The sequence below is a fragment of the Hyperolius riggenbachi genome, chromosome 6 (assembly GCF_040937935.1).
Source record: "Hyperolius riggenbachi isolate aHypRig1 chromosome 6, aHypRig1.pri, whole genome shotgun sequence".
NCBI lineage: Eukaryota > Metazoa > Chordata > Amphibia > Anura > Hyperoliidae > Hyperolius > Hyperolius riggenbachi.
The window spans coordinates 50,802,768-50,825,004 of NC_090651.1; the positions used below are offsets into that span (position 1 = coordinate 50,802,768).

The 22,237-nt window shown below is 44.3% G+C and overlaps 1 protein-coding gene across 17 annotated transcripts in view; it reads right to left on the minus strand.

Moving 5' to 3' along the window:
• LRRC7 (leucine rich repeat containing 7) overlaps positions 1 to 22,237 on the minus strand; it is a 503,433-nt gene that overhangs the window by 140,186 nt on the left and 341,010 nt on the right. For all 17 annotated transcript variants that reach the window (XR_011021947.1, XR_011021946.1, XM_068239239.1 and 14 more), the window contains 3 exons: positions 21,191 to 21,263; positions 10,801 to 10,930; positions 6,614 to 6,729 (listed from right to left, as the gene is read on the minus strand). Coding sequence is in view for 15 of the 17 variants with exons in the window: in XM_068239239.1 (XP_068095340.1) it covers positions 6,614 to 6,729; positions 10,801 to 10,930; positions 21,191 to 21,263 (319 nt within the window). In the remaining 2 variants the exon portion in view is untranslated. The remainder of the gene's footprint in view (positions 1 to 6,613; positions 6,730 to 10,800; positions 10,931 to 21,190; positions 21,264 to 22,237) is intronic.

Sequence of the window (22,237 nt, forward strand, 5' to 3'; positions counted from 1 at the left end):
TCCCTTTGGCTAAAAATGCCCAGCGAGACCCCCAAATCAAGTAATTGCTGAAGTTCAGCTTTGAACCGTAGCGTGGGGTCACTGGGTAGGACCTCATAGGTAACTGTATCCTCCAGTTGCCGTAGTGCTTCCTGTTTGTAGGCAGATGAGTCTAGGACCACCACAGCCCCCCCTTTATCTGCGTTGCGAATAACTATCGCTTTATTATTCTGGAGGGACTGCAGTGCCTCCTGCTCCTGCCGTGTCAAATCGGAAGCTGCCCTATTGACTTTGTTAATTCGCATGAGATCTCTTTCAACTAGGTCTTGAAAGGTATCGACAACCGAGGTTCTGGCCTGGACGGGGTAGAAACGGGGATTGGAGGTGACCACGGGGCCCAAGGCCGCCCCGGAGGCTGGGCCATCACTCATGCTGGACAAATGGTCCAACATGAGGATGAGAGAGGCCTCCTGGAAAGGAGGGATCTGCCCAACCTCTGGGGCGGAGACAAGGGGGGGCCCCGGGGTCACCCCCGGCCCACCCTCCACACCATCCAAGTCCCCTGCCTCCAAAAAATGTTTCCTCACCATTAGATTGCGGACGAATTTGTTCACATCTAGCATGGTGTTAAAAATGTCGAAGTGGTATGTGGGTGCATAAGATAAGCCTATAGAGAGGAGAGAGATCTGGGCTTGGGAGAGTTCAATGCTGGACAGATTAATTACGTTGGAAGTGGTCAAAGAATGAGCTATCTTCCGTTTCTTTCGACCTGCCCTCCTGGTCCGTTTCCGCCCCTCTTTTTGTGTCTCCACTTGTTCTTTTTGGGGCGCTGATAATAAGTTGGTTGACCTGGAGGGGTTTCCTGGGTGGTCAGTCCGCGCTGGTCCCCCCCCCGTTTGGGGGTGCCAGAGAAGACGGACCGAACCCTTTCCTCCCTATTATCTGGTGAGTCAGAGACAGAGCCTGTACTGTCCGCGGAACTAAAGCTGACTTTCTTATGCCTGGGTCTACGGAGAATGGATCTAGGTGATCTGTGTACAGTTTCCCACCTGCCCCATTCGTACACGACATTATTTCTGTAATCTCCAGAGTCCCTGAGGAATTTGACACGTTTGGTATTCATAATTATATTCTCTAATTTAGACACATTTTCTTTCATTTTATTCATGAGTTCATCAAAATGCTCAAATGAAGAGAACTTGTTGAGTTCTCTTCTAGTATCCGAAATTTGAACTTTGATGTCTGTTAGTTTCTTTTCCTCATACACTATGATCAGTTTCATGAGACGAATGGAACAATCGGTTAACACCTGGTTCCATTCGATTACGAACTGATTCGAATAAATGGTTGTGGGAATTTTCTTAATACGTAACCCCCTAGGGATCATACCCTCAGCCACATAGTGTTTCAAGGTGGTAATATCCCACCACAAGCGTGTCTCTTTATCCAATAGACTCTCTAGACCTGAAAAGGAAGATTGTAAATTCATTGCAGGATCAATATTATACATCCCTGGTTGTTTAGAAAAAACAGACATATATTTATCGATCTTATCGGGGTACATTAAAAGTTCACCTAGAATGTCCAATGCAAAGTCAGATTCCGGTTCTACTAATTCCAGACCCACCAAATCAGCGTCTCGTGCAAAAGAGCTTGGGTCTAGGGGAGATCTGACATTTACAGAATCCTGTGCAGGGAAAGCAGAACTATCTTGAAGGGTTTCTGTGTTGTGTACATTTGAAACCTGTACATTATCCTGTATAGAGGAATCCATGGTGCTACAATGTTCCTCATTGGCTGCTGTAAAGCCCCTTATAAGTTCCTGAACATGGGAGGATTTGGGGATAGCCCCCTTTTTTATCCAAGCCTGTAAGTTCCCTTTAGCATGTAAAGTAGAATAAGGGTAGTTACTCACATCAATGGATCTTTAAGACTAGAGCTCACACCCCTAGGGGTGTGACCTGATGTACTATATAACCTGTGAACACTTTCTTGTATGCAAGCTATGATTAAGGAGCCACCTTATGCTCCGATACGCGTGAGCTTTTTTATTGCCATACTGATGATGGATTAACAGATTTAATAAAGGATTTTCTTATCCTTTTGGATAAAAAAGGGGGCTATCCCCAAATCCTCCCATGTTCAGGAACTTATAAGGGGCTTTACAGCAGCCAATGAGGAACATTGTAGCACCATGGATTCCTCTATACAGGATAATGTACAGGTTTCAAATGTACACAACACAGAAACCCTTCAAGATAGTTCTGCTTTCCCTGCACAGGATTCTGTAAATGTCAGATCTCCCCTAGACCCAAGCTCTTTTGCACGAGACGCTGATTTGGTGGGTCTGGAATTAGTAGAACCGGAATCTGACTTTGCATTGGACATTCTAGGTGAACTTTTAATGTACCCCGATAAGATCGATAAATATATGTCTGTTTTTTCTAAACAACCAGGGATGTATAATATTGATCCTGCAATGAATTTACAATCTTCCTTTTCAGGTCTAGAGAGTCTATTGGATAAAGAGACACGCTTGTGGTGGGATATTACCACCTTGAAACACTATGTGGCTGAGGGTATGATCCCTAGGGGGTTACGTATTAAGAAAATTCCCACAACCATTTATTCGAATCAGTTCGTAATCGAATGGAACCAGGTGTTAACCGATTGTTCCATTCGTCTCATGAAACTGATCATAGTGTATGAGGAAAAGAAACTAACAGACATCAAAGTTCAAATTTCGGATACTAGAAGAGAACTCAACAAGTTCTCTTCATTTGAGCATTTTGATGAACTCATGAATAAAATGAAAGAAAATGTGTCTAAATTAGAGAATATAATTATGAATACCAAACGTGTCAAATTCCTCAGGGACTCTGGAGATTACAGAAATAATGTCGTGTACGAATGGGGCAGGTGGGAAACTGTACACAGATCACCTAGATCCATTCTCCGTAGACCCAGGCATAAGAAAGTCAGCTTTAGTTCCGCGGACAGTACAGGCTCTGTCTCTGACTCACCAGATAATAGGGAGGAAAGGGTTCGGTCCGTCTTCTCTGGCACCCCCAAACGGGGGGGGGACCAGCGCGGACTGACCACCCAGGAAACCCCTCCAGGTCAACCAACTTATTATCAGCGCCCCAAAAAGAACAAGTGGAGACACAAAAAGAGGGGCGGAAACGGACCAGGAGGGCAGGTCGAAAGAAACGGAAGATAGCTCATTCTTTGACCACTTCCAACGTAATTAATCTGTCCAGCATTGAACTCTCCCAAGCCCAGATCTCTCTCCTCTCTAGAGGCTTATCTTATGCACCCACATACCACTTCGACATTTTTAACACCATGCTAGATGTGAACAAATTCGTCCGCAATCTAATGGTGAGGAAACATTTTTTGGAGGCAGGGGACTTGGATGGTGTGGAGGGTGGGCCGGGGGTGACCCCGGGGCCCCCCCTTGTCTCCGCCCCAGAGGTTGGGCAGATCCCTCCTTTCCAGGAGGCCTCTCTCATCCTCATGTTGGACCATTTGTCCAGCATGAGTGATGGCCCAGCCTCCGGGGCGGCCTTGGGCCCCGTGGTCACCTCCAATCCCCGTTTCTACCCCGTCCAGGCCAGAACCTCGGTTGTCGATACCTTTCAAGACCTAGTTGAAAGAGATCTCATGCGAATTAACAAAGTCAATAGGGCAGCTTCCGATTTGACACGGCAGGAGCAGGAGGCACTGCAGTCCCTCCAGAATAATAAAGCGATAGTTATTCGCAACGCAGATAAAGGGGGGGCTGTGGTGGTCCTAGACTCATCTGCCTACAAACAGGAAGCACTACGGCAACTGGAGGATACAGTTACCTATGAGGTCCTACCCAGTGACCCCACGCTACGGTTCAAAGCTGAACTTCAGCAATTACTTGATTTGGGGGTCTCGCTGGGCATTTTTAGCCAAAGGGAGCGGGAGTACCTTCTGGTGGAGGCACCCATTGTACCTATTTTTCACCACCTACCTAAGATCCACAAAGCAGATGTTCCTCCCAGGGGCCGTCCCATTGTGGCTGGGATTGGCTCACTGGGAGAGCGTCTGGGCCAGTGGGTGGATGGGTGTCTCCAGCCTTTGGTGCGCCGCTTACCTGGCTTCTTGCGTGATACGACCCATCTGCTATCTAGTCTAGAACCCTTACATTGGGACCAATCTTCTATTTGGGTTACAATGGACGTAGCTTCCTTATACTCCTCAATTCCCCACAAATTGGCCCTCAAAGCCCTAGACTTTCATATTAGAAAATACGGATCATTTACGTCCACTGCTTGTGACTTCCTCCTTCTAGCGGTAGATCATCTACTTAGCCGAAATTATTTTATGTTTGATGGGGTGTACTATCTCCAAAGATGCGGAGCTTCTATGGGAGCCAAGTTCTCCCCATCCCTGGCAAATTTGTACATGGGATGGTGGGAGGAGCTCCGCATCTTTGGGGAGTCCAATCCCTTTTCTGAGTCCATTTTTTGGTACGCTAGATATATAGATGATCTGCTGCTGGTTTGGAGGGGACCTGAGGAGGACGTATCCAAATTTCTGTCGTATTGCAACGACAACGATCTAAATTTATCCTTTACGATGTCCTACAACACCACGGATGTGGATTTTTTAGATCTACATCTAACTGGCTGTGCCACGACGGGGGAAATATTGACCAGAACTTTTAGGAAGGAATGTGCGGGCAATTCTTTGCTTTTAGCCACAAGTTGCCACCCAAGACACACTCTAAGATCTATTCCATATGGAGAAATGATTAGAGCGGCAAGGAACTGCTCAGATCCCAATAGCATTAAACAAGAATTGGACCTGGTACAATCCAGACTTAGGGATCGAGGATATCAGGATGCTTTAGTTTTGGAGATTAGGGATCGGGTTTTATGTAAAACTAGATCCGATCTACTGGCCTCTGGATCTGGCTGTGGGAACAGACAATTAAACAAGGGTGTTAACTTTGTTACTTCATATAGTCTGGAATACACCCAGATTGTTAAGACCATTAAAAAATACTTGCCTGTCCTTCACTCAGATCCAAAACTACAAGCTGTATTGGCGGAGGGTTGTGGGTTTTCCTCACGACGCGCTCCCACCTTGGGCGCCAAGCTCTCCCCTAGCTTATTCCAAAGTGCTGATAGACCCAGACCCACTTGGCTGAGGTACTTAGGCTCTTACAGATGTGGCTACAGCACATGTAGGTTCTGTAATGTTCATGAACAAACAAGGGAGGTCGTCTCACTCTCCAGACATACCAGTTATGACATTAGACAGTATATTAATTGTCACACTCATAATGTTGTATATCTGGTTATATGTGTGGAGTGTGGGATGCAGTATGTGGGATGTACCACCCGTCCTCTCCGCCAGAGAATTTCTGAACATTACCATGGGGCCGGGAGATGTCTCAAGAACGCTGCATATATTACCCGTGCCTCGAGCGTTTCAAAACATTTTTTTCATGCCCATTTGGGAAATATGTCGAGCTTTAGGTTCCATGGGATAGAAAGGGTGTCATGTTCTTTGAGGGGAGGTGACATCTATGGGAGACTTCTAAGGCGAGAAGCTTTCTGGATCTGGAAATTGGGCACACGTTCCCCCTTAGGATTAAATTCCAGACTAGATCTAAATACATTTTATGACAAATAACGATGGGTATTATCTAATAGATACAATATGTCAATAACTATCTATACTGGGCAGATTTTTTGTAGGTTGTCATGATGTCTTGCTGTGTGTACTTGTTTTTAAGTAAGGATCTTTCATATACGCATTACGGTGACATGCATCACCTTTTAACAAACATTGTGTTGTCTGTATCTTTAAGACTAGAGCTCACACCCCTAGGGGTGTGACCTGATGTACTATATAACCTGTGAACACTTTCTTGTATGCAAGCTATGATTAAGGAGCCACCTTATGCTCCGATACGCGTGAGCTTTTTTATTGCCATACTGATGATGGATTAACAGATTTAATAAAGGATTTTCTATTTCACCCAACCAACTGGTGCAGCGGGATTTTTCTGGTTGCTCGCACACTTAGATGTGTTGCGTTGAGTTGCGTTGCGCTTCAAAATGCTTTTTTCAATGGGATGCAACGCAACCCAACTCAACTCAATGCAACACATCTAAATGTAAATCCAACCTTAAAGAAAAAACATTTATTTGTTGCAGCTTACAGTACTCCTACAATAAATCTGCACTGTGCCTACGTCCTGCTTTCATGGAAGCAGATAAAGGGTTAACATCCTGTGTTTACATATTAGCTGTGTCTGCAGAGACTGTCAAACTTCTGTGCTGACACAGCTGAGAGATCAAATTACACTTGTGATTACTTATAGATGAGGGGGAATTAGACAGGCTCTTCTCTCTAAAAACACACAGGGTGTATTTCGCTCAGTTTTCCCTACGTCCTGTGCAAGAGTTCAGGTACACTTTAATAAATGAAGGCAGTCTGCACTGCATAGTACATTCCAGATTTTGCAGAGCCCATGTGATGATGTCTTAAAGCTTTCCACTGACCTCTGTAGTGTACTCTTCATTACCAACCAAAACCTCATTTATTATAATTATAATTATTTATGAATTTGTTATTTTGTTTAGGGATATACCTGTTGTCACTTAAGTTTAATACTCTTAGCTTTGTCATCTGGCCAATCTCTTCGGGTAGAAATTCCAGCTTATTAGACCGAAGTGACATCACGGTGACATTCTTGCAGTTTCCAATCTAAAGATAAGAAAGAAAATGTTATGAGTGAAACACTTTCTCCAGCCTCATCACCCAAATCAGCCGCAAGTTCCCACAATCAGGGGGCTATCAGAATGTTCACTGAGATACTCATTGCAACCTCAGGAAGCAGGCTTTCATTACAATTGAGTTCAAAGTAGATGACACCCCTCATACCTCAAACATACCTTGCAGGTGCTGGACAGGACCTTTTCCCAAAGTGGCTGGTGGAAGTCGCAGCAACAAATACGCAAACGCTAGGACCCCCCAAAAAACTCCACTTTTATTCATTATCAAAGCAGGACAGACAAAAATGACTTGTTGTCTTTCCTGCTTTGATAATTAACCAATTAGCAGCTCCAATAGAGTTACCGTATCTCATTTGAGATAAGTGGACTGCTTTTGACCTCAGTCGGCAGAACTCGTGCTGTAAATTCTTTTAACGCTTTGAACTCTCTCTGCTAGCAGAAAATATAGAAACTGAAATCAGAAGTCCTATGTTATTGTCTCACACTGCACATTAGTGACAAGTGGTCATAAATACACATTACAGCAGTACTAATTAGAAGCCGGGAAATGTAACAAATAAAAAATAAGCTAAAATACATTGGCCTGGAAAACTTGCAAGCCTCTAAATAAATTGGCTGCTAAAGGGTTAAAGGACCACTATCACAAAAAAAAATTGTAACATTTTAAATACAGGAAAATACATAAATAAAAAACACATTTCTTCCAGAGTAAAATGTGCTATAAATTACTTTTTTCCTACATTGCTGGAAATCTCACAGAACTGACAGGTTTTGGACTAGCCCATCCCCTCATGGAGGATTCTCAGGGTTTTTTTTTTTCAAAAGTACTTAAAGGACAACTGAAGTGGGAAGACTATGGAGGCTGCCATGTTTATTTCTTTTTAAACAATACCAGTTGCCTGGCAGCCCTGCTGGTCTGTTTGGCTGCAGAAGTGTCTGAATAACGCCAGAAAAAAAGCATGCAGCTAATCTGTCAGATCTGACAATAATGTCAGAAACACCTGATCTGCTGCTTGTTCAGGGTCTATGGCTGAAAGTATTAGAGGCAGATGGTCAGAAGAGCTGCAAGGCAACTGGTATTGCTTAAAAGGAAATAAACATGGCAGCCTTCATATACCTCTCTCTTCAGTTGTCCTTTAATGAATGGCAGTTGCTGAGACCAACTGCCAGAATAGTGTGCAAACAGGTAGGAGGAGCGGCCTTCATCTTTACATAGATCTTTTTCAGGGATTGCTTTTGTAAAGAATAAATGAAATACTGAGAATCCCCAATGAAGAGATGGACTAGTCAAAAAACTGTCCGTTCCGTCAGATTTCCGTTAACTACTGTAAGCGAAAAGCAACATAGGAGGAAAGTAATTTATAGCTCATTTTACTCTGGAAGAAACATACGGTACTTCTTATTTCTAAGTGTTTACATGTATTTTAAATTACCGTATATACTCGCAAGCAAGCCGAATTTTTGACCCCCAAAAAGTGGCCCAAAAGTGGGGGTCTCGGCTTGCTTGCAAGTCATGAAGGAGAGCGGGCAGCTAAGAGATCAGGTGCGGAGGGCGCAGAGTATAGCTGCAGCCGCTGGATGTCCGCGGCGAGAACAGAGCGGATGGATGGCCACACAGAATAGAAGCACAGCAGGAGCGCTCTTCCGTGTTCATAATCTCGCGCTTCCTGCTGTGTCTGCACCTTGTACACCTATTGGCTATTACCAGCTATTACCAGCCAATGGGTGTACAAGGTGCAGACACAGCAGGAAGCGCGAGATTATGAACACGGAAGAGCGCTCCTGCTGTGTTTCTATTCTGTGTGGCCATCCATACGCTCTGTTCTCGCCGCGGACATCCAGCGGCTGGCCGGCTGCAGCTATACTCTAAAAGACTTCTGTGTGGCCATCCATCCGCTCTGCTCTCGCGGCTGCAGCTATAATCTCCGCCCTCCGCACCCGATCTCTCAGCTGCCCGCTCTCCTTCGGCCCGATCACTGCCGTATCACCGCTGCACTCTGAGCCGCTCTCCTCAGCAGGTTAGTCCGCACTGCACCCCCCTCACTGATTCTGGGTGGCCATTCATTGCTCCTGCTCTGCTCCCCCAGGGCTTCGGCTTGCATGAGGGTCATTAATTTTTTCATGTTTTGTTAGGTAAAAGTTGGGGGGTCGGCTTACATGCGGGTCGGCTTGCTTGCGAGTATATACGGTATACAATTTTTTACAATAGTCCTTTAATAAAAATTGAGTTTTAATGGAGCCATTGGAGTGTAAGGGCTCGTTTCCACTATCGCGAATCCGCATGCGTCCAACGCATGCAGATTCGCACATGGTATGCAAGTGGATAGGCCTGTTTCCACTGTTGCGTTGGTGATGTGCGTTTTTTTCAGCGGTAAAAAAACGCACAAAAGAGCCAACGAATTCGCCTGCGAGTGGAATGCATGCGAATCGCCGCTAATGTATTTAATAGGAAATTCGCATGCGGCTATGGTATGTGAATTTTCATGCGAATTCACATAGGTACCAATGTAATTCAAACAGGCAGTGACATGGTTAAATTCGCATATACCCTCACCTATGCGAATTCGCATGCGAATTCGCGGCAAAAAACGCATGGGAAATCGCATCCGCATGCGATTTCATCAGCGGTGGAATCCAGGCGATTCCGCACCGCAATAGTGGAAACAAGCCCTTAGGGACTTGTTTCTACTACTTTCATTGCCATTGAGTTCAATAAAACTTTTGACAGACATTGTCGTCATTCCACCAGGAGGTATGTCCGCTTATAATTCTTTTTTTAACTGTTTGTATTTGTTTTATAAATTGATAGCACATCCCATTTAGTCTCCAGAAGCCCACCAATTTGTGGTAGTTTTTTTATTCCTCTTTTCTTTGGAGTATTGTATTAGAGATAATGGGCCATATGCTATTGACATTTCCCCTGAAGCTCCTTTCATTCTTACCACATTGCGTCACGGTACACTCCTCCGCCACAGTGGCCATTAATGTCTATGGGACATACCTCAGGATCTGGGGTGCGATGCGACGGAAGTAGTCCGGCCGACATAGAGGCTGCAGTCCGTTCTTGCACAGTGTGCACAGTGAAAGACGCAATGGAAGTCAATGGGAAGATTCTGTCTGGGAAAGACGTTTCTGAGGTCTGACATCTTCAAGACGTTCTGGGGGAAAGGCCACTGCATGTAATGGTGCATTGCAATGCGGTAGGCTCTTATATCGCATGCAAATTGCACAGCACAATATGTGAAAGGAGCGTACGTTTTTTCCAAGTAGATATTTTTTAATCTTATCAATAAAATACTTTTGAAACTCCCGCCAAGCAAGAAATTACTCAAAATGAGTCTGATATTAATTTTACACCTTCTTTTTAAATTGCTTTGAACTGAAAAATTATCTTTAAGATAGGATGAAAATTATCTCCTTTGGAGAAAACGCAGGAGGAAAGTTAATAGGATATGGACCAATTTGTAGTAATTTATTTTGCATAAGTGGTGATGGGCTTGTGCGACTCCTACCTGCCTTACAGATTAAGGAGGTATGTTGACCAATGGAGTCCAAGGACCTTCCAGAGGACATAAAAAAACGAGACAGGGACACCAGGAGCTCCTGAGTGTAGTATATCCAGGCTATGGGCCACACAGCAATATTAGATGTGCAGGTTACTCACAAAGGTGGGTTGAAAGACCTGGTGAGGAAAACCTATCCTCACTTGGATTCTTGTCTCTTCAATAGCATGTGTCGCACTCCAAAAAGAGTGGGTATGAGGGTTCAAAGGAACCCACAAAACATGACCAGCACCCCAAGATCAGGGTGTCAAGTGTCTGTTTCCTAATAACATTTTTACTATTATTTGGGTTACTCCTTGCTTTACAGATTGCCCAACAAGCTCACGTCGAGCCAAAATTCCTAGGATTGTGTAATATGATCCACTTCAAGGATTCAATAAACAGAAAAAAAATACTTCTGAGAGTAAAGATGCAAAATAAAAGAAAGGTTCATTTTTGACAGGCTCTCTTGAACTTGCCTGCCTTTTCCAGCAACTCACCTCTCGAGGCAACTCCGTGAGGAAGTTCTCATCCACAGCCATGGTGCGAAGACTGTGAAGGTACCCGATGGTGGGCGGCAGGCTCTCCAGCTCATTACAACTGCAATCAAATTCTTCTAACAAAGATAAACTGAAATTTTAGAAGAAGATTTATTGAGCAAATCCCAGGGCAATGATAACATCTACTCCAATATATTTCACCAGCCAGAAACAGGACAAGCGCTAAACAAACACAAGCAGCAATCCATCTTCCCGCAGCCAGTGGATGAGAAGGGAGGGTCAGTGAGACAACGAGAGCTGAATCAAAGGACAGGAACATTGGGGAATAGAGGGAACTGCAGTCGACAAATGTGGTAAGACAATCAACTTTCAAAAGAATAGCCAATCAAGAGCGTTAACCCTTTCGTGCTACAGCCAATCAGAGCTTCCAAGGAAAAGGAACATCACTTAGTAAAATTCAAAGCATCACAAATTTCACAATGTTAAACCAGGTATACATTATATGATGTCTCCTCGGTCTGGGAAAAGATTGACATTTCCCGGATGGAAAATTGACTGAGGAATATTGATAACCTTTGAGCCTTGAAGCACTTGCTATTGAGTAGATTTCAGCAGGAATGTAATAGAAAATTAAACAGAATGCTGTGCCCAGTAGCTGTACCATGCAAACCATTCAGTGTATCTGATTCTGCACATCATCATTTTGGTGGATGCCGGGAGAAGAGGGATGGCACTATGACTCACTTCCTGAGCAGTTTGATTGACTGTCAATGTTCACACAGCTGCCCTGCCCAGGATCATACCACAATACAGCAAAGTCCTCGATATTCAGCACTGGTGGGGATCAGTTGATGCTGGATACATGTGATTGCCGGTTTGCTTGAGCAACCAGACGATAAAGCCCAAACCTTCAACCTGTGCTGCATAAAATACTGACCAAGCCTCCAAGCGGCGTCTTCTACCCATCCTGTAGCTCCAAGAGGCTTTCTGGTGTCCTCCGTGTACAGCTCCCGGCAAATGACCTGATTGGGTCACGTGACACTCCAGGAGTCTTGCATGAGCAACAGGATAGGTAGACCATGCCACCCAGAGGCCTGGTGTTTTATGTCCTGCAAACCCCCCTTTCCCCAAACACTGTCCCTGTTATCCCCACAGACATGCCAGTTAGTTGTGACTTCTGGTTGCCTGTGTACCAGATAATGGGGACTTGCTGTACAAAGTCAACCAAATCCACTTCTGTGTGTTGGTGAGGGATCGCAAATCAGGTTTCCAATTTCAAACAGTTCCACAAAAGATCAGTCTTGCGCTCACCACTCATCAGCACCTGCTTAAAAACAAACATTCCACATAGTGCATCACTGCTTCAACTAGCTGTTCAAAGTACCACCAAGTGCTTTGTGTTTGGTGCTCTGCAGTCTTGCTTCCCACAATGCACTTATGTCAAACACAGCACTTAGTGGAATTTTGAACAGCTAGTTGAAGCAGTAATGCATTATGTGGAGTATTTGGTCACTGGGGAGCAGTGTAAGATGATGTCAGAAGGGGGTAGCGAAGGGAGGGCAGTTTCAAGTCCTCCCATCCTGGGTGTGGTTGAACCAGAAGGAGCCATCCCATGGAATTCACCTCCACCCCCTCCACACACCAGGTACAGCCACCAATCAGCCAGCCAATCACAATGCACAAATAGTCATGGCTGCCATTTTTGGTCTCCAAGTCTCACATATATGAGGTCAAATCTTTACACATGCTCAATCTATACAAACTCAACAAACATACTTTACTTTGTCACTTAAAGAGAACCCGAGGTGGGATTTCATTATGTTACTGGGGCACAGAGGCTGGTTGTGCACACTAAGACCAGCCTCCGTTGCCCCATCGTGTGCTTTCAGGACCCCCCCGCGCGCCGCTATACCCCCCGCAGTGCTGGCGACACGCAGCGTGTCGCCAGCACAATGTTTACCTAAGAGCTGTCTGTTAGCGCCGCTCCCCCGCCTCCTCCGCACCGGCGCTACCTGCCCGCGTCACCTCCCTCCTATCAGCAGGAGGGAAGGGACACGGGCGGGTAGCGCCGATACGGAGGAGGCAAGGGAGCGGCGCTGACAGACAGCGCATAGGTAAACATTGTGCTGGCGACACGCTGCGTGTCGCCAGCACTGCGGGGGGTATAGCGGCGCGCAGGGAGGGGCCTGGAGGCACACGATGGGGCAACGGAGGCTGGTCTTAGTGTGCACAACCAGCCTCTGTGCCCCAGTAACATAATGAAATCCCACCTCAGGTTCTCTTTAATGCCAACTTTATTTACAGCATACACTAACACACACACATACAGAGACATCTGAATATGGTGCTCAATTTCACACACACAGACAATTTATACGTTTACTAGTAAAAAGGCCCATCCGTTAAATAACGGACGCTAGGCCAATGGGCGCATGCCACGATGGGTAGCGCACACTTCGTTGTGGGCGGCAAAATGCGCACAATTCAAATAAGTGTGTTTTGGATTGATTTTAGTATTTGATAAATCAAACCAATCCACCACAGTGTTCTCCCCAGGCTCTTTTAGCCGGGTGCTCCACCCGGCTAGTTTTGGTGAGCACCCATCTGTCGTCGGCTCACTTCCTCCTCTGCTGTAAGCAGAGTTGTGTAGAGAATTCTGCATTCTTTCATCACACCCCACCCGGCTACTTTTTCATGCCACCCGGCTGGAAAAAAAATTCTGAGGAGAACACTGCACCATACACTATTATTTTTTTCTCTAAAAATATATATATTTTTTTCATTATGCCAATAGACGAAGTTAAAAAGTAATTCTGGAAATGTGACAATTTGTCTCAACTGCAAAAAAAGAAAAGATTTCCACTTTACATGTACAGTCAATCATTTTTATTAATAAAACTGAATTGTGTAAAGCCACCTTTAAGGTACTCATACAGGCATCAATTTTCCTATGCAATTCCAAGCAGATTCAATCACCCTGACTGAATATGCTAAGAAACTAATGGCCAAAATATCAAATCGAGATTTCATGCCGATTCTGATCAGAGAGTGATTGATTGGATAGGCTCATCGGCTCAAAATTGAGCCCTGTATGGCTGCCTTTACAATGCTGCGAAGAGAAAATGTTTTCGGCTCTTAGGTTGATGCTGCATAATGCAAATTCACACAGCTTGACAATGGCCCAATCAAATCTTGCTGAGGTGGAATTTGGTTGATCTGTTTTCACATTGCATACATTTGCATACAGAATTTGCATAATCCTGCATTAACTCAGAGCTAGAGATGGTCAATGAGATGCAAATAATTTTGATTTAATACAGCATTATGCAAATTTTGTATGCAAATGTATGCAGCTTTAAAGTTGACCAGTCAAATCTTGCCGAGGTGGAATTGGATTGATCCATTCCAGCAGTTGTAACACCGGGTGTGACAAGCTGTAGTGTTACTGAGCGGCAGAGAACCGCAACATGTTGAGTCTGAGCGATCTCACTCCGTGGGGGGCCGCCTGTACAGCGCCGGTACCGGGCACTAACAAGCTTCCAGGAGAGCAGCTGACAGGCGGTAACTTCACCGCTTGTCAGCTGCCCATGTGAGAGGGCCCTAACCGTCCCTAATCTCTAATAACAGCTATGTGACGTCTATGCCAGGCCCAGACAAATTTGTCACGTTTCAGCAATGGCGTCACCGTCATTCCTGTGGCCGGTCATCTCTCCTCCAGGATAGAAGATCTATAAAGATCACTTCTTAAACGCTGTTGGATTGTCTTGCATCTGCCAGCGTTTGAAATAAATAGGGAATATCAGGAGGTAAATCTAAGCATGCTTCACTGAATAACCTGCTGAGCTATTAATATGTCACTGTACACCCACATCTCCGGATTTATGAGCCCGCGCAATGAGAGCAGAAAATAGGCAGCTTGTAGCAAACTCAGTTGTAGATTTATTAGATGCGTTCATATCCTCATCAGTGACATTTCCACAACATCTCCCATCATCATTCATTCTTACTGTAGATACTGGGTAATAAGAAAAGAATATATATACATTTAAAGTGGAACTAAGGACACATATAAAAATAAATGACATCCACTTGTCTTGATCCAGTAAAGAAGGAGGAAATGCAATTTCAGACGTAGCTGGTAAAATGACCAGGTTATTTTTTTTATATTAGCTGAGAAAATACATTCACAAGTTGCTATCAGTGTCTGCGAGGGGAGGGCTGTACTGTGAGTCATTCAGGATCTTCAGCATTGTACTGTGGTGTTTATGTATACGCAGGTCAGTTTACGAGAGAGATGTATACAGTGGACGAAATAATTATTTGACCCCTCACTGATTTTGTAAGTTTGTCCAATGACAAAGAAATGAAAAGTCTCAGAACAGTATCATTTCAATGGTAGGTTTATTTTAACAGTGGCAGATAGCACATCAAAAGGAACATCGAAAAAATAACCTTAAATAAAAGATAGCAACTGATTTGCATTTCATTGAGTGAAATAAGTTTTTGAACCCCTACCAACCATTAAGAGTTCTGGCTCCCACAGAGTGGTTAGACACTTCTACTCAATTAGTCACCCTCATTAAGGACACCTGTCTTAACTAGTCACCTGTATAAAAGACACCTATCCACAGAATCAATCAATCAAGCAGACTCCAAACTCTCCAACATGGGAAAGACCAAAGAGCTGTCCAAGAATGTCAGAGACAAAATTGTAGACCTGCACAAGGCTGGAATGGGCTACAAAACCATTAGCAAGAAGCTGGGAGAGAAGGTGACAACTGTTGGTGCGATTGTTCAAAAATGGAAGGAGCACAAAATGACCATCAATCGACCTCGCTCTGGGGCTACACGCAAGATCTCACCTCGTGGGGTGTCAATGGTTCTGAGAAAGGTGAAAAAGCATCCTAGAACTACACGGGAGGAGTTAGTGAATGACCTCAAATTAGCAGGGACGACAGTCACCAAGAAAACCATTGGAAACACGTTACACCGCAATGGATTAAAATCCTGCAGGGCTCGCAAGGTCCCCCTGCTCAAGAAGGCACATGTGCAGGCCCGTCTGAAGTTTGCCAATGAACACCTGAATGATTCTGTGAGTGACTGGGAGAAGGTGCTGTGGTCTGATGAGACCAAAATAGAGCTCTTTGGCATTAACTCAACTCGCTGTGTTTGGAGGAAGAAAAATGCTGCCTATGACCCCAAAAACACCGTCCCCACCGTCAAGCATGGGGGTGGAAACATTTTGATTTGGGGGTGTTTTTCTGCTAAGGGCACAGGACAACTTAATCGCATTAACGGGAAAATGAACGGAGCCATGTATCGTGAAATCCTGAACGACAACCTCCTTCCCTCTGCCAGGAAACTGAAAATGGGTCGTGGATGGGTGTTCCAGCACGACAATGACCCAAAACATACAGCAAAGGCAACAAAGGAGTGGCTCAAGAAGAAGCACATTAAGGTCATGGAGTGGCCTAGTCAGTCTCCGGACCTTAATCCAATAGAAAACCTATGGAGGGAGCTCAAGCTCAGAGTTGCACAGAGACAGCCTCGAAACCTTAGGGATTTAGAGATGATCTGCAAAGAGGAGTGGACCAACATTCCTCCTAAAATGTGTGCAAACTTGGTCATCAATTGCAAGAAACGTTTGACCTCTGTGCTTGTAAACAAGGGTTTTTCCACTAAGTATTAAGTCTTTTATTGTTAGAGGGTTCAAAAACTTATTTCACTCAATGAAATGCAAATCAGTTGCTATCTTTTATATAAGGTTATTTTTTCGATTTTCCTTTTGATGTGCTATCTGCCATTGTTAAAATAAACCTACCATTGAAATGATACTGTTCTGAGACTTTTCATTTCTTTGTCATTGGACAAACTTACAAAATCAGTGAGGGGTCAAATAATTATTTCCTCCACTGTATATCAAGCTGATCCATCTCTCTCCAATTACAAACCAATAGGATAGTGGTTCATTCCTACAGTAAATAAACTGAAGTCAGTTTATTTACTTTATAAGAACACAGTTCATGACAGCAAATAAGAACACAGTTAGGGCTCGTTCACACTAGGGGTGTTTTCGATCTTTTTTCAAGCGCAGGCGATTTTGAATATCGCCCACAAAACGCTTGTTTGCGTTCAGCAAAGCGGTACCTGTACCATTTTTGGGGCGTTTTTGCTATAATGGAAGGTAGAGGAAAAGCGCTAAACGCTCACAATACCGCTTTATGCAGCAATTGCGTTTGCGTTTTTTAGAATAAATACATTGTATTTATTCTTTTCCGGGTCAAAGTCGCTCTGGCAAAGAGCTTAGAAAAGCGCTTTTTCAAAAAATTTATGCCATTGGAGCGCCGGAAGTGGGAAAAAAAGCGTACAAAAAACACTTGCATTTGCGTATTCATTTTTAGGTGTGAATGAGGCCTGAATGTATTTTTAGCTTTAAAAAAAAAATCAAAGCTGTTTCAGCCCCGTTTCCTCAGCTACCAAGGAAATATGAAGCATAGTTTTAACAGTGACTGCAGATCTGACATGAGGAGGGTAAACAAACAGTAAAAGTTGTCAACTACTTTGTGGTAAGCTGGAAAAACAGTTGTAATTGAAGAATGAATTTATTGCAATAATAAATGTGGGTTCAAAATCTTTAAGCCGAAATCTGTCAAGCATTAGTCGAACAGCAAAGCATAGAATCACACAGTGCACTGCAATGTCATTGATCCCCTACCACTCCTAACCACCTGCTTGCATGGACAGTTTCCAACAAATCTGATGTGGCTTTTGATCAATAAGCTGCTGGAAATCAATCAAAAGTGTATCGATTTGCATATGATGGGGCAAGAGAAGCTTCAAACATTGATTGAATTGGCTGGAAAATAAAAACAATACAAACATGTATGACTATATAAGCCTTCCAAAAAAGGACCTGTGCCACCTGCTATGAGTCCAGAGCGCCACTCCCTGGCTTAGGCAGGGAACACACTAACTGAGATTGTGCATGTTTTTCCACGGACGGCAAAACGGGCACAATTCCACAGGCTATTGAAGTAATTTGCCTCACTCGAGAAACTCTCAACTTGACTATTCATTTGCGTTTTGCCTAACGATTTTCCTCATGTTTTTAAATTGCACAGCTTTCCACTTTTTCACCGCACAACGCACACGTTTGCAATTACAGTATATACTATTGCAAATGAAAAATTGCAGAACGATTATGGCAAAATGTTTATGGAAAATCGATCATAATAGCCAGTGGAGACCCTGGACTTGCAGGAGGGAAAACGGCCCTGCAAGTGGGTTCCCTCCTTTACAGCAAGCCAACTCTGCAATTACCACGTAACACCATATTTTTTCCAGACTAGAAAAAGTAAGGCTGAGTAGGATTGAATTTCGCCCAAGGCGTAACAGAAATTGAGCGTTAGTCAATGCAGGCTGTGGCAGTGTGGGTAATCTCACCTTGGTCGCTGCCTTTTGTGCTAGCGCTCCACGCCTCACTACCTCCTTTTTATACTTCCTCCATCACAGCCAGAAGGAGTAAGTATCAGAAGTGGAAGAAGGAAGTATCAGGTGGATGTAGAGGGGCGTGGAGCACTGGCGGAAAAGGCGGCAACCTAGGTGAGTTCATCCCCACTGCTGCACACCAGAGCAGTTCTGGAGCGTTTTCTAAAACGCTTGCATGGGATGGTGCACACCAGAGCGGTTCATTTTTCCCCCAAACGCAAACTCGGGGGCTGCAGCATTTTTTAGATTTCTGAGGCATTTCTGCCTCAATGTTAAATTATAGGAAAGTGGAAAACTGCTCTGAAAAATGGAAGATCAGAGCGGTTTTCCAGGCGTTTTTGTTACTGAAGCTGTTCAGTAAGCCCCAGTGAACACCAAAACCGCTAGCAGATCGTCAAAGCACTAGCGGTTTTTGGAGCAGAGAGCCGATATTTACCCGGGTGCACACCGAGCGGATTTTGTATGCGATCCGCTAGCCGCATCAGCCAGTGAAAACGCTTGGCTATTGTATTTCAATGTGTGGTGCACACTAGCGGTTTGAGGTTTTTAGCAAACCGCAAACGTGCAGCAGGAGGCACGCTTGCGGTTTGCTAAAAACCTCAAACCGCCGTGTGCACTAGCCCATTGAAATACATTAGCCAAGCGGATTTGCAGGTGGATGCGGCCGGCGGATCGCATCCAAATCCGCTCAGTGTGCCCCAGGCCTAACTGCTTTACTGTAACAATATTTGTCATCTGCTACACAAAAACGCTCCAGAAAACGCTAGGCATGTTTAGAAAGCCTCTCTAAACATGCCTAGAATGCTTTGAAACTTTGCTTCAAAAACCTCTAGCGTTTTACGGATCTGCTAGAAGTTTTTGGTGTGCACTGGCCCCAACTCTCAGTTTCAGTTTTGTCTCAGGCAAAACTTATTTTTGCTTCCTACCGCTCCTCCTTAACACAAAATTATGATTCTTTTTCTGGAGTTGAGGTTTAGCATAAACATCATTACCATCAAAGAAGCACACCGCGTTTTCAAAGATGATAATCGAAATATCCCAAATAATCTCAATCAATAAACTAGCGAGATCAACACACAGTCCTCACTACCACTGACACCTAATTATAATCAGCTCATATAAACAGCCATAAAAATAAACGGCCTATAGAAATGGAAGATCTGTGCGGAATATATATCCCGGCCCTGATTTCCTTTATGAATTTAATATGACTCAATTCCCCAACTTTACATAAAAACACAATAAGGAGCAATTTACGCCAGACTGACAGCTTTAAAAACATCCGCTGCGGGTTTTTGTACGGCAAAAATACATATTGTGGATTTCCAGCGCGGGATGAGAATGGAATAAACAGACGTGTTTTGGTGGCAGACAGAGTTCCCTGGGGTGGCGAGCGTGACAGCACAGCGCGTTGCGAAAGGCGTCAGTATCTATTGTCCAACATTTCCGAACACAAAAACGCTGCAAAATCCGCAAGGTGCTTTTAGTTTTCTGCATCTGGCCTCCTTTTGTGTCGCGCTTTTATCCTGAGCCATCGGTCAGCGGATTTTGGAACTATGTTTTCGCTGCCCTCAACAGAGAGAGCGTTTTCTGTGTGTATTGTTGATTCTGGCAGATGTAATGGAAACACTGAGGAATGTGTGACCACGGGAGGGAGTCAAAATGAAAGAGTAATGGAAATGGGTCAAGGAAAGAGTCTATGTGGATTGGAAGTGTTATGGATTTCTTTATTCAGTGTTAAGATAAGAAAATGTCCCTGCCAAGAAGGCACAATGCAGCCATTTTGTGGTACGTGTCAGTCTTTTTTAAATATACAAAGAAATGACACTATATAATCTTAAAAATGGACTCAAAATTATATTTATGGGGCCTTTCTACAAAATGGAAAATAGATGGGCATTTACACCTTGCTAGTATTGCAGCAAATCACAACGTAAAACAAAAAGAAAATTTGGCTTGTTTATTAAAGGCTTTTTGCAATAAAACACTGCGCCAATACACAGCAATGTTCCAGTTCTGGCTGCTGCTTTCTCGTTTGGTTATTTCAGACATCATGTGACCCAACTGGCTCAAATGACATCATGTGACCCAATGACACAGTGAGAGAATATCTTTACTCCTTTTTTAAATTAATGGCTGTGATTAGTGACTGTGGACAGGCGATAAGTTAGCAACTAAGCAGAAGAGGCCAGTTTGATTTTTGTCTAATTATCTAATTTAAAGGACAATGGAAGTGAGAAGTATATGGAGGCTGCGGTATTAATTACCTTTTAAAGTGAATTTGACGCTAATTTAAAAAAAACAAAACAGACACTTCCCTAAGGAAAGGGAAGGCTCTGGGTCCTAATGAGCATTCCCGTTCCTCTCATGGTCCCCGTGTTCCAGAGCTGGATCCCTGACTCAAATATCCCGCTGCAAGAGGCTTTGGCAGTCTTTGCAGCCCGAGTGCTCCTGAAGACAGGCGGCTCCGTACTGCACATGTGCGAGGCAGCGCAATATGGAGTCTTTGTGAGCGCGTAGGCTCCCGAAGACTTCCTAAGCCTCGAGCAACGGCAGAGAGCAGTCTCCGATCAGTCAGAGACTGCTAACAGGGGAGCCAGTGGTGGAATGCAGGGACCGTAGGAGGAACTAGAAGGCTCATAAGGACCCAGAGCCTTCTTTCTCCTTAGGTGAGTATTTTTTTTTTTTTTTAAAAAGCCAATTGCGCTCCCAGCCTTAAAGAGACTACTTGTTGGGTTTTGTTTTGGCATTGTGTTATAAGTATGTTCTTGTGTGGTAACCATACTTCAGGAGAGATGTTTCCTACATACAGTGTTGTACTACTTGCATCATTTACACTCATTCCGCTGGACACACATAAGAACAGTCACATAACGGAGAGTTCGATGTTCTGAGTACTCACTTTCCAATTGTATTTGGTAGTGCTACAAGTTGATTGTCATCTATTTTCAGGGTTGTGAGCTTTTTCAGGTGACCTGGGAAAACACAAGAGGTTGCCTGTAGTAAAATGCAGCAACTGATAAGACAGTTTTGGTCTTCATGCAACATTAACAGTATAGCAGGCTAGAATAACTTGGATAGCTTGATCCTAGTTCATCCTCCCAAATTTATCATGGTTAGTAATAGTAAATAGGAATCTATGCCTTTACTTGCACAAATGTAATACCTGATGCAGCCATTCCTAAGGGTCCAATAGGAACACAGTAGCTGCCAGGGGAGTAGGTGTTTTGCAGCTAGCAGACAGCTCTCATTCACCAGCACAGAGCAGATCACCTACTCCACCCTCCTCCGTCCTCTGTTGCTAAGAGATTAACACTGTGGCTAGCACAGTGATCTGCAAACTTGGCTCTCCAGCTGTTAAAGGAACACTTAAGTCAAACAAAAAAAATGAGTTTTACTCACCTAGGGTTTCCAATAGCCCCCTGCAGCTCTCCGGTGCCCTCGCCGTCTCCCTCCGATCCTCCTGGCCCCGCCGGCAGCCACTTCCTGTTTTGGTGGTAGGAGCTGACAGGCTGGGGACGGGAGTGATTCTTCGCGTTCCCGGACACATTAGCACCCTCTATAGTGCTATATGCAGGGCCGGGCCGAGGCATAGGCTGGAGAGGCTCCAGCCTCAGGGCGCAGTGTAGGAGGGGGCGCAGAATTCATTCAGCTGTCATTCCTAATTGTGTTTGAAACAGAAATAAATAAGAAAAGGGGATACATGGCAGTGACTGCAAGCCAGATAACTAGATATTAAGGTGTCGGGGAGGTTGTGGGCCCTGTGGCGCCTCTTAAGGCTCATACACACATCAGACTATAGTCTTTGGAAAATGAAAGATCACAGACCAATCTTACCACCCTTCCTGTAGTATAAGAGCCATACTCTACACAGTCTTTTCTATGGAGCTGAACTCCACATCAGAAAAAAATCTTTGCAAGATGCTGCACACAAAGATGCTGTACAGAC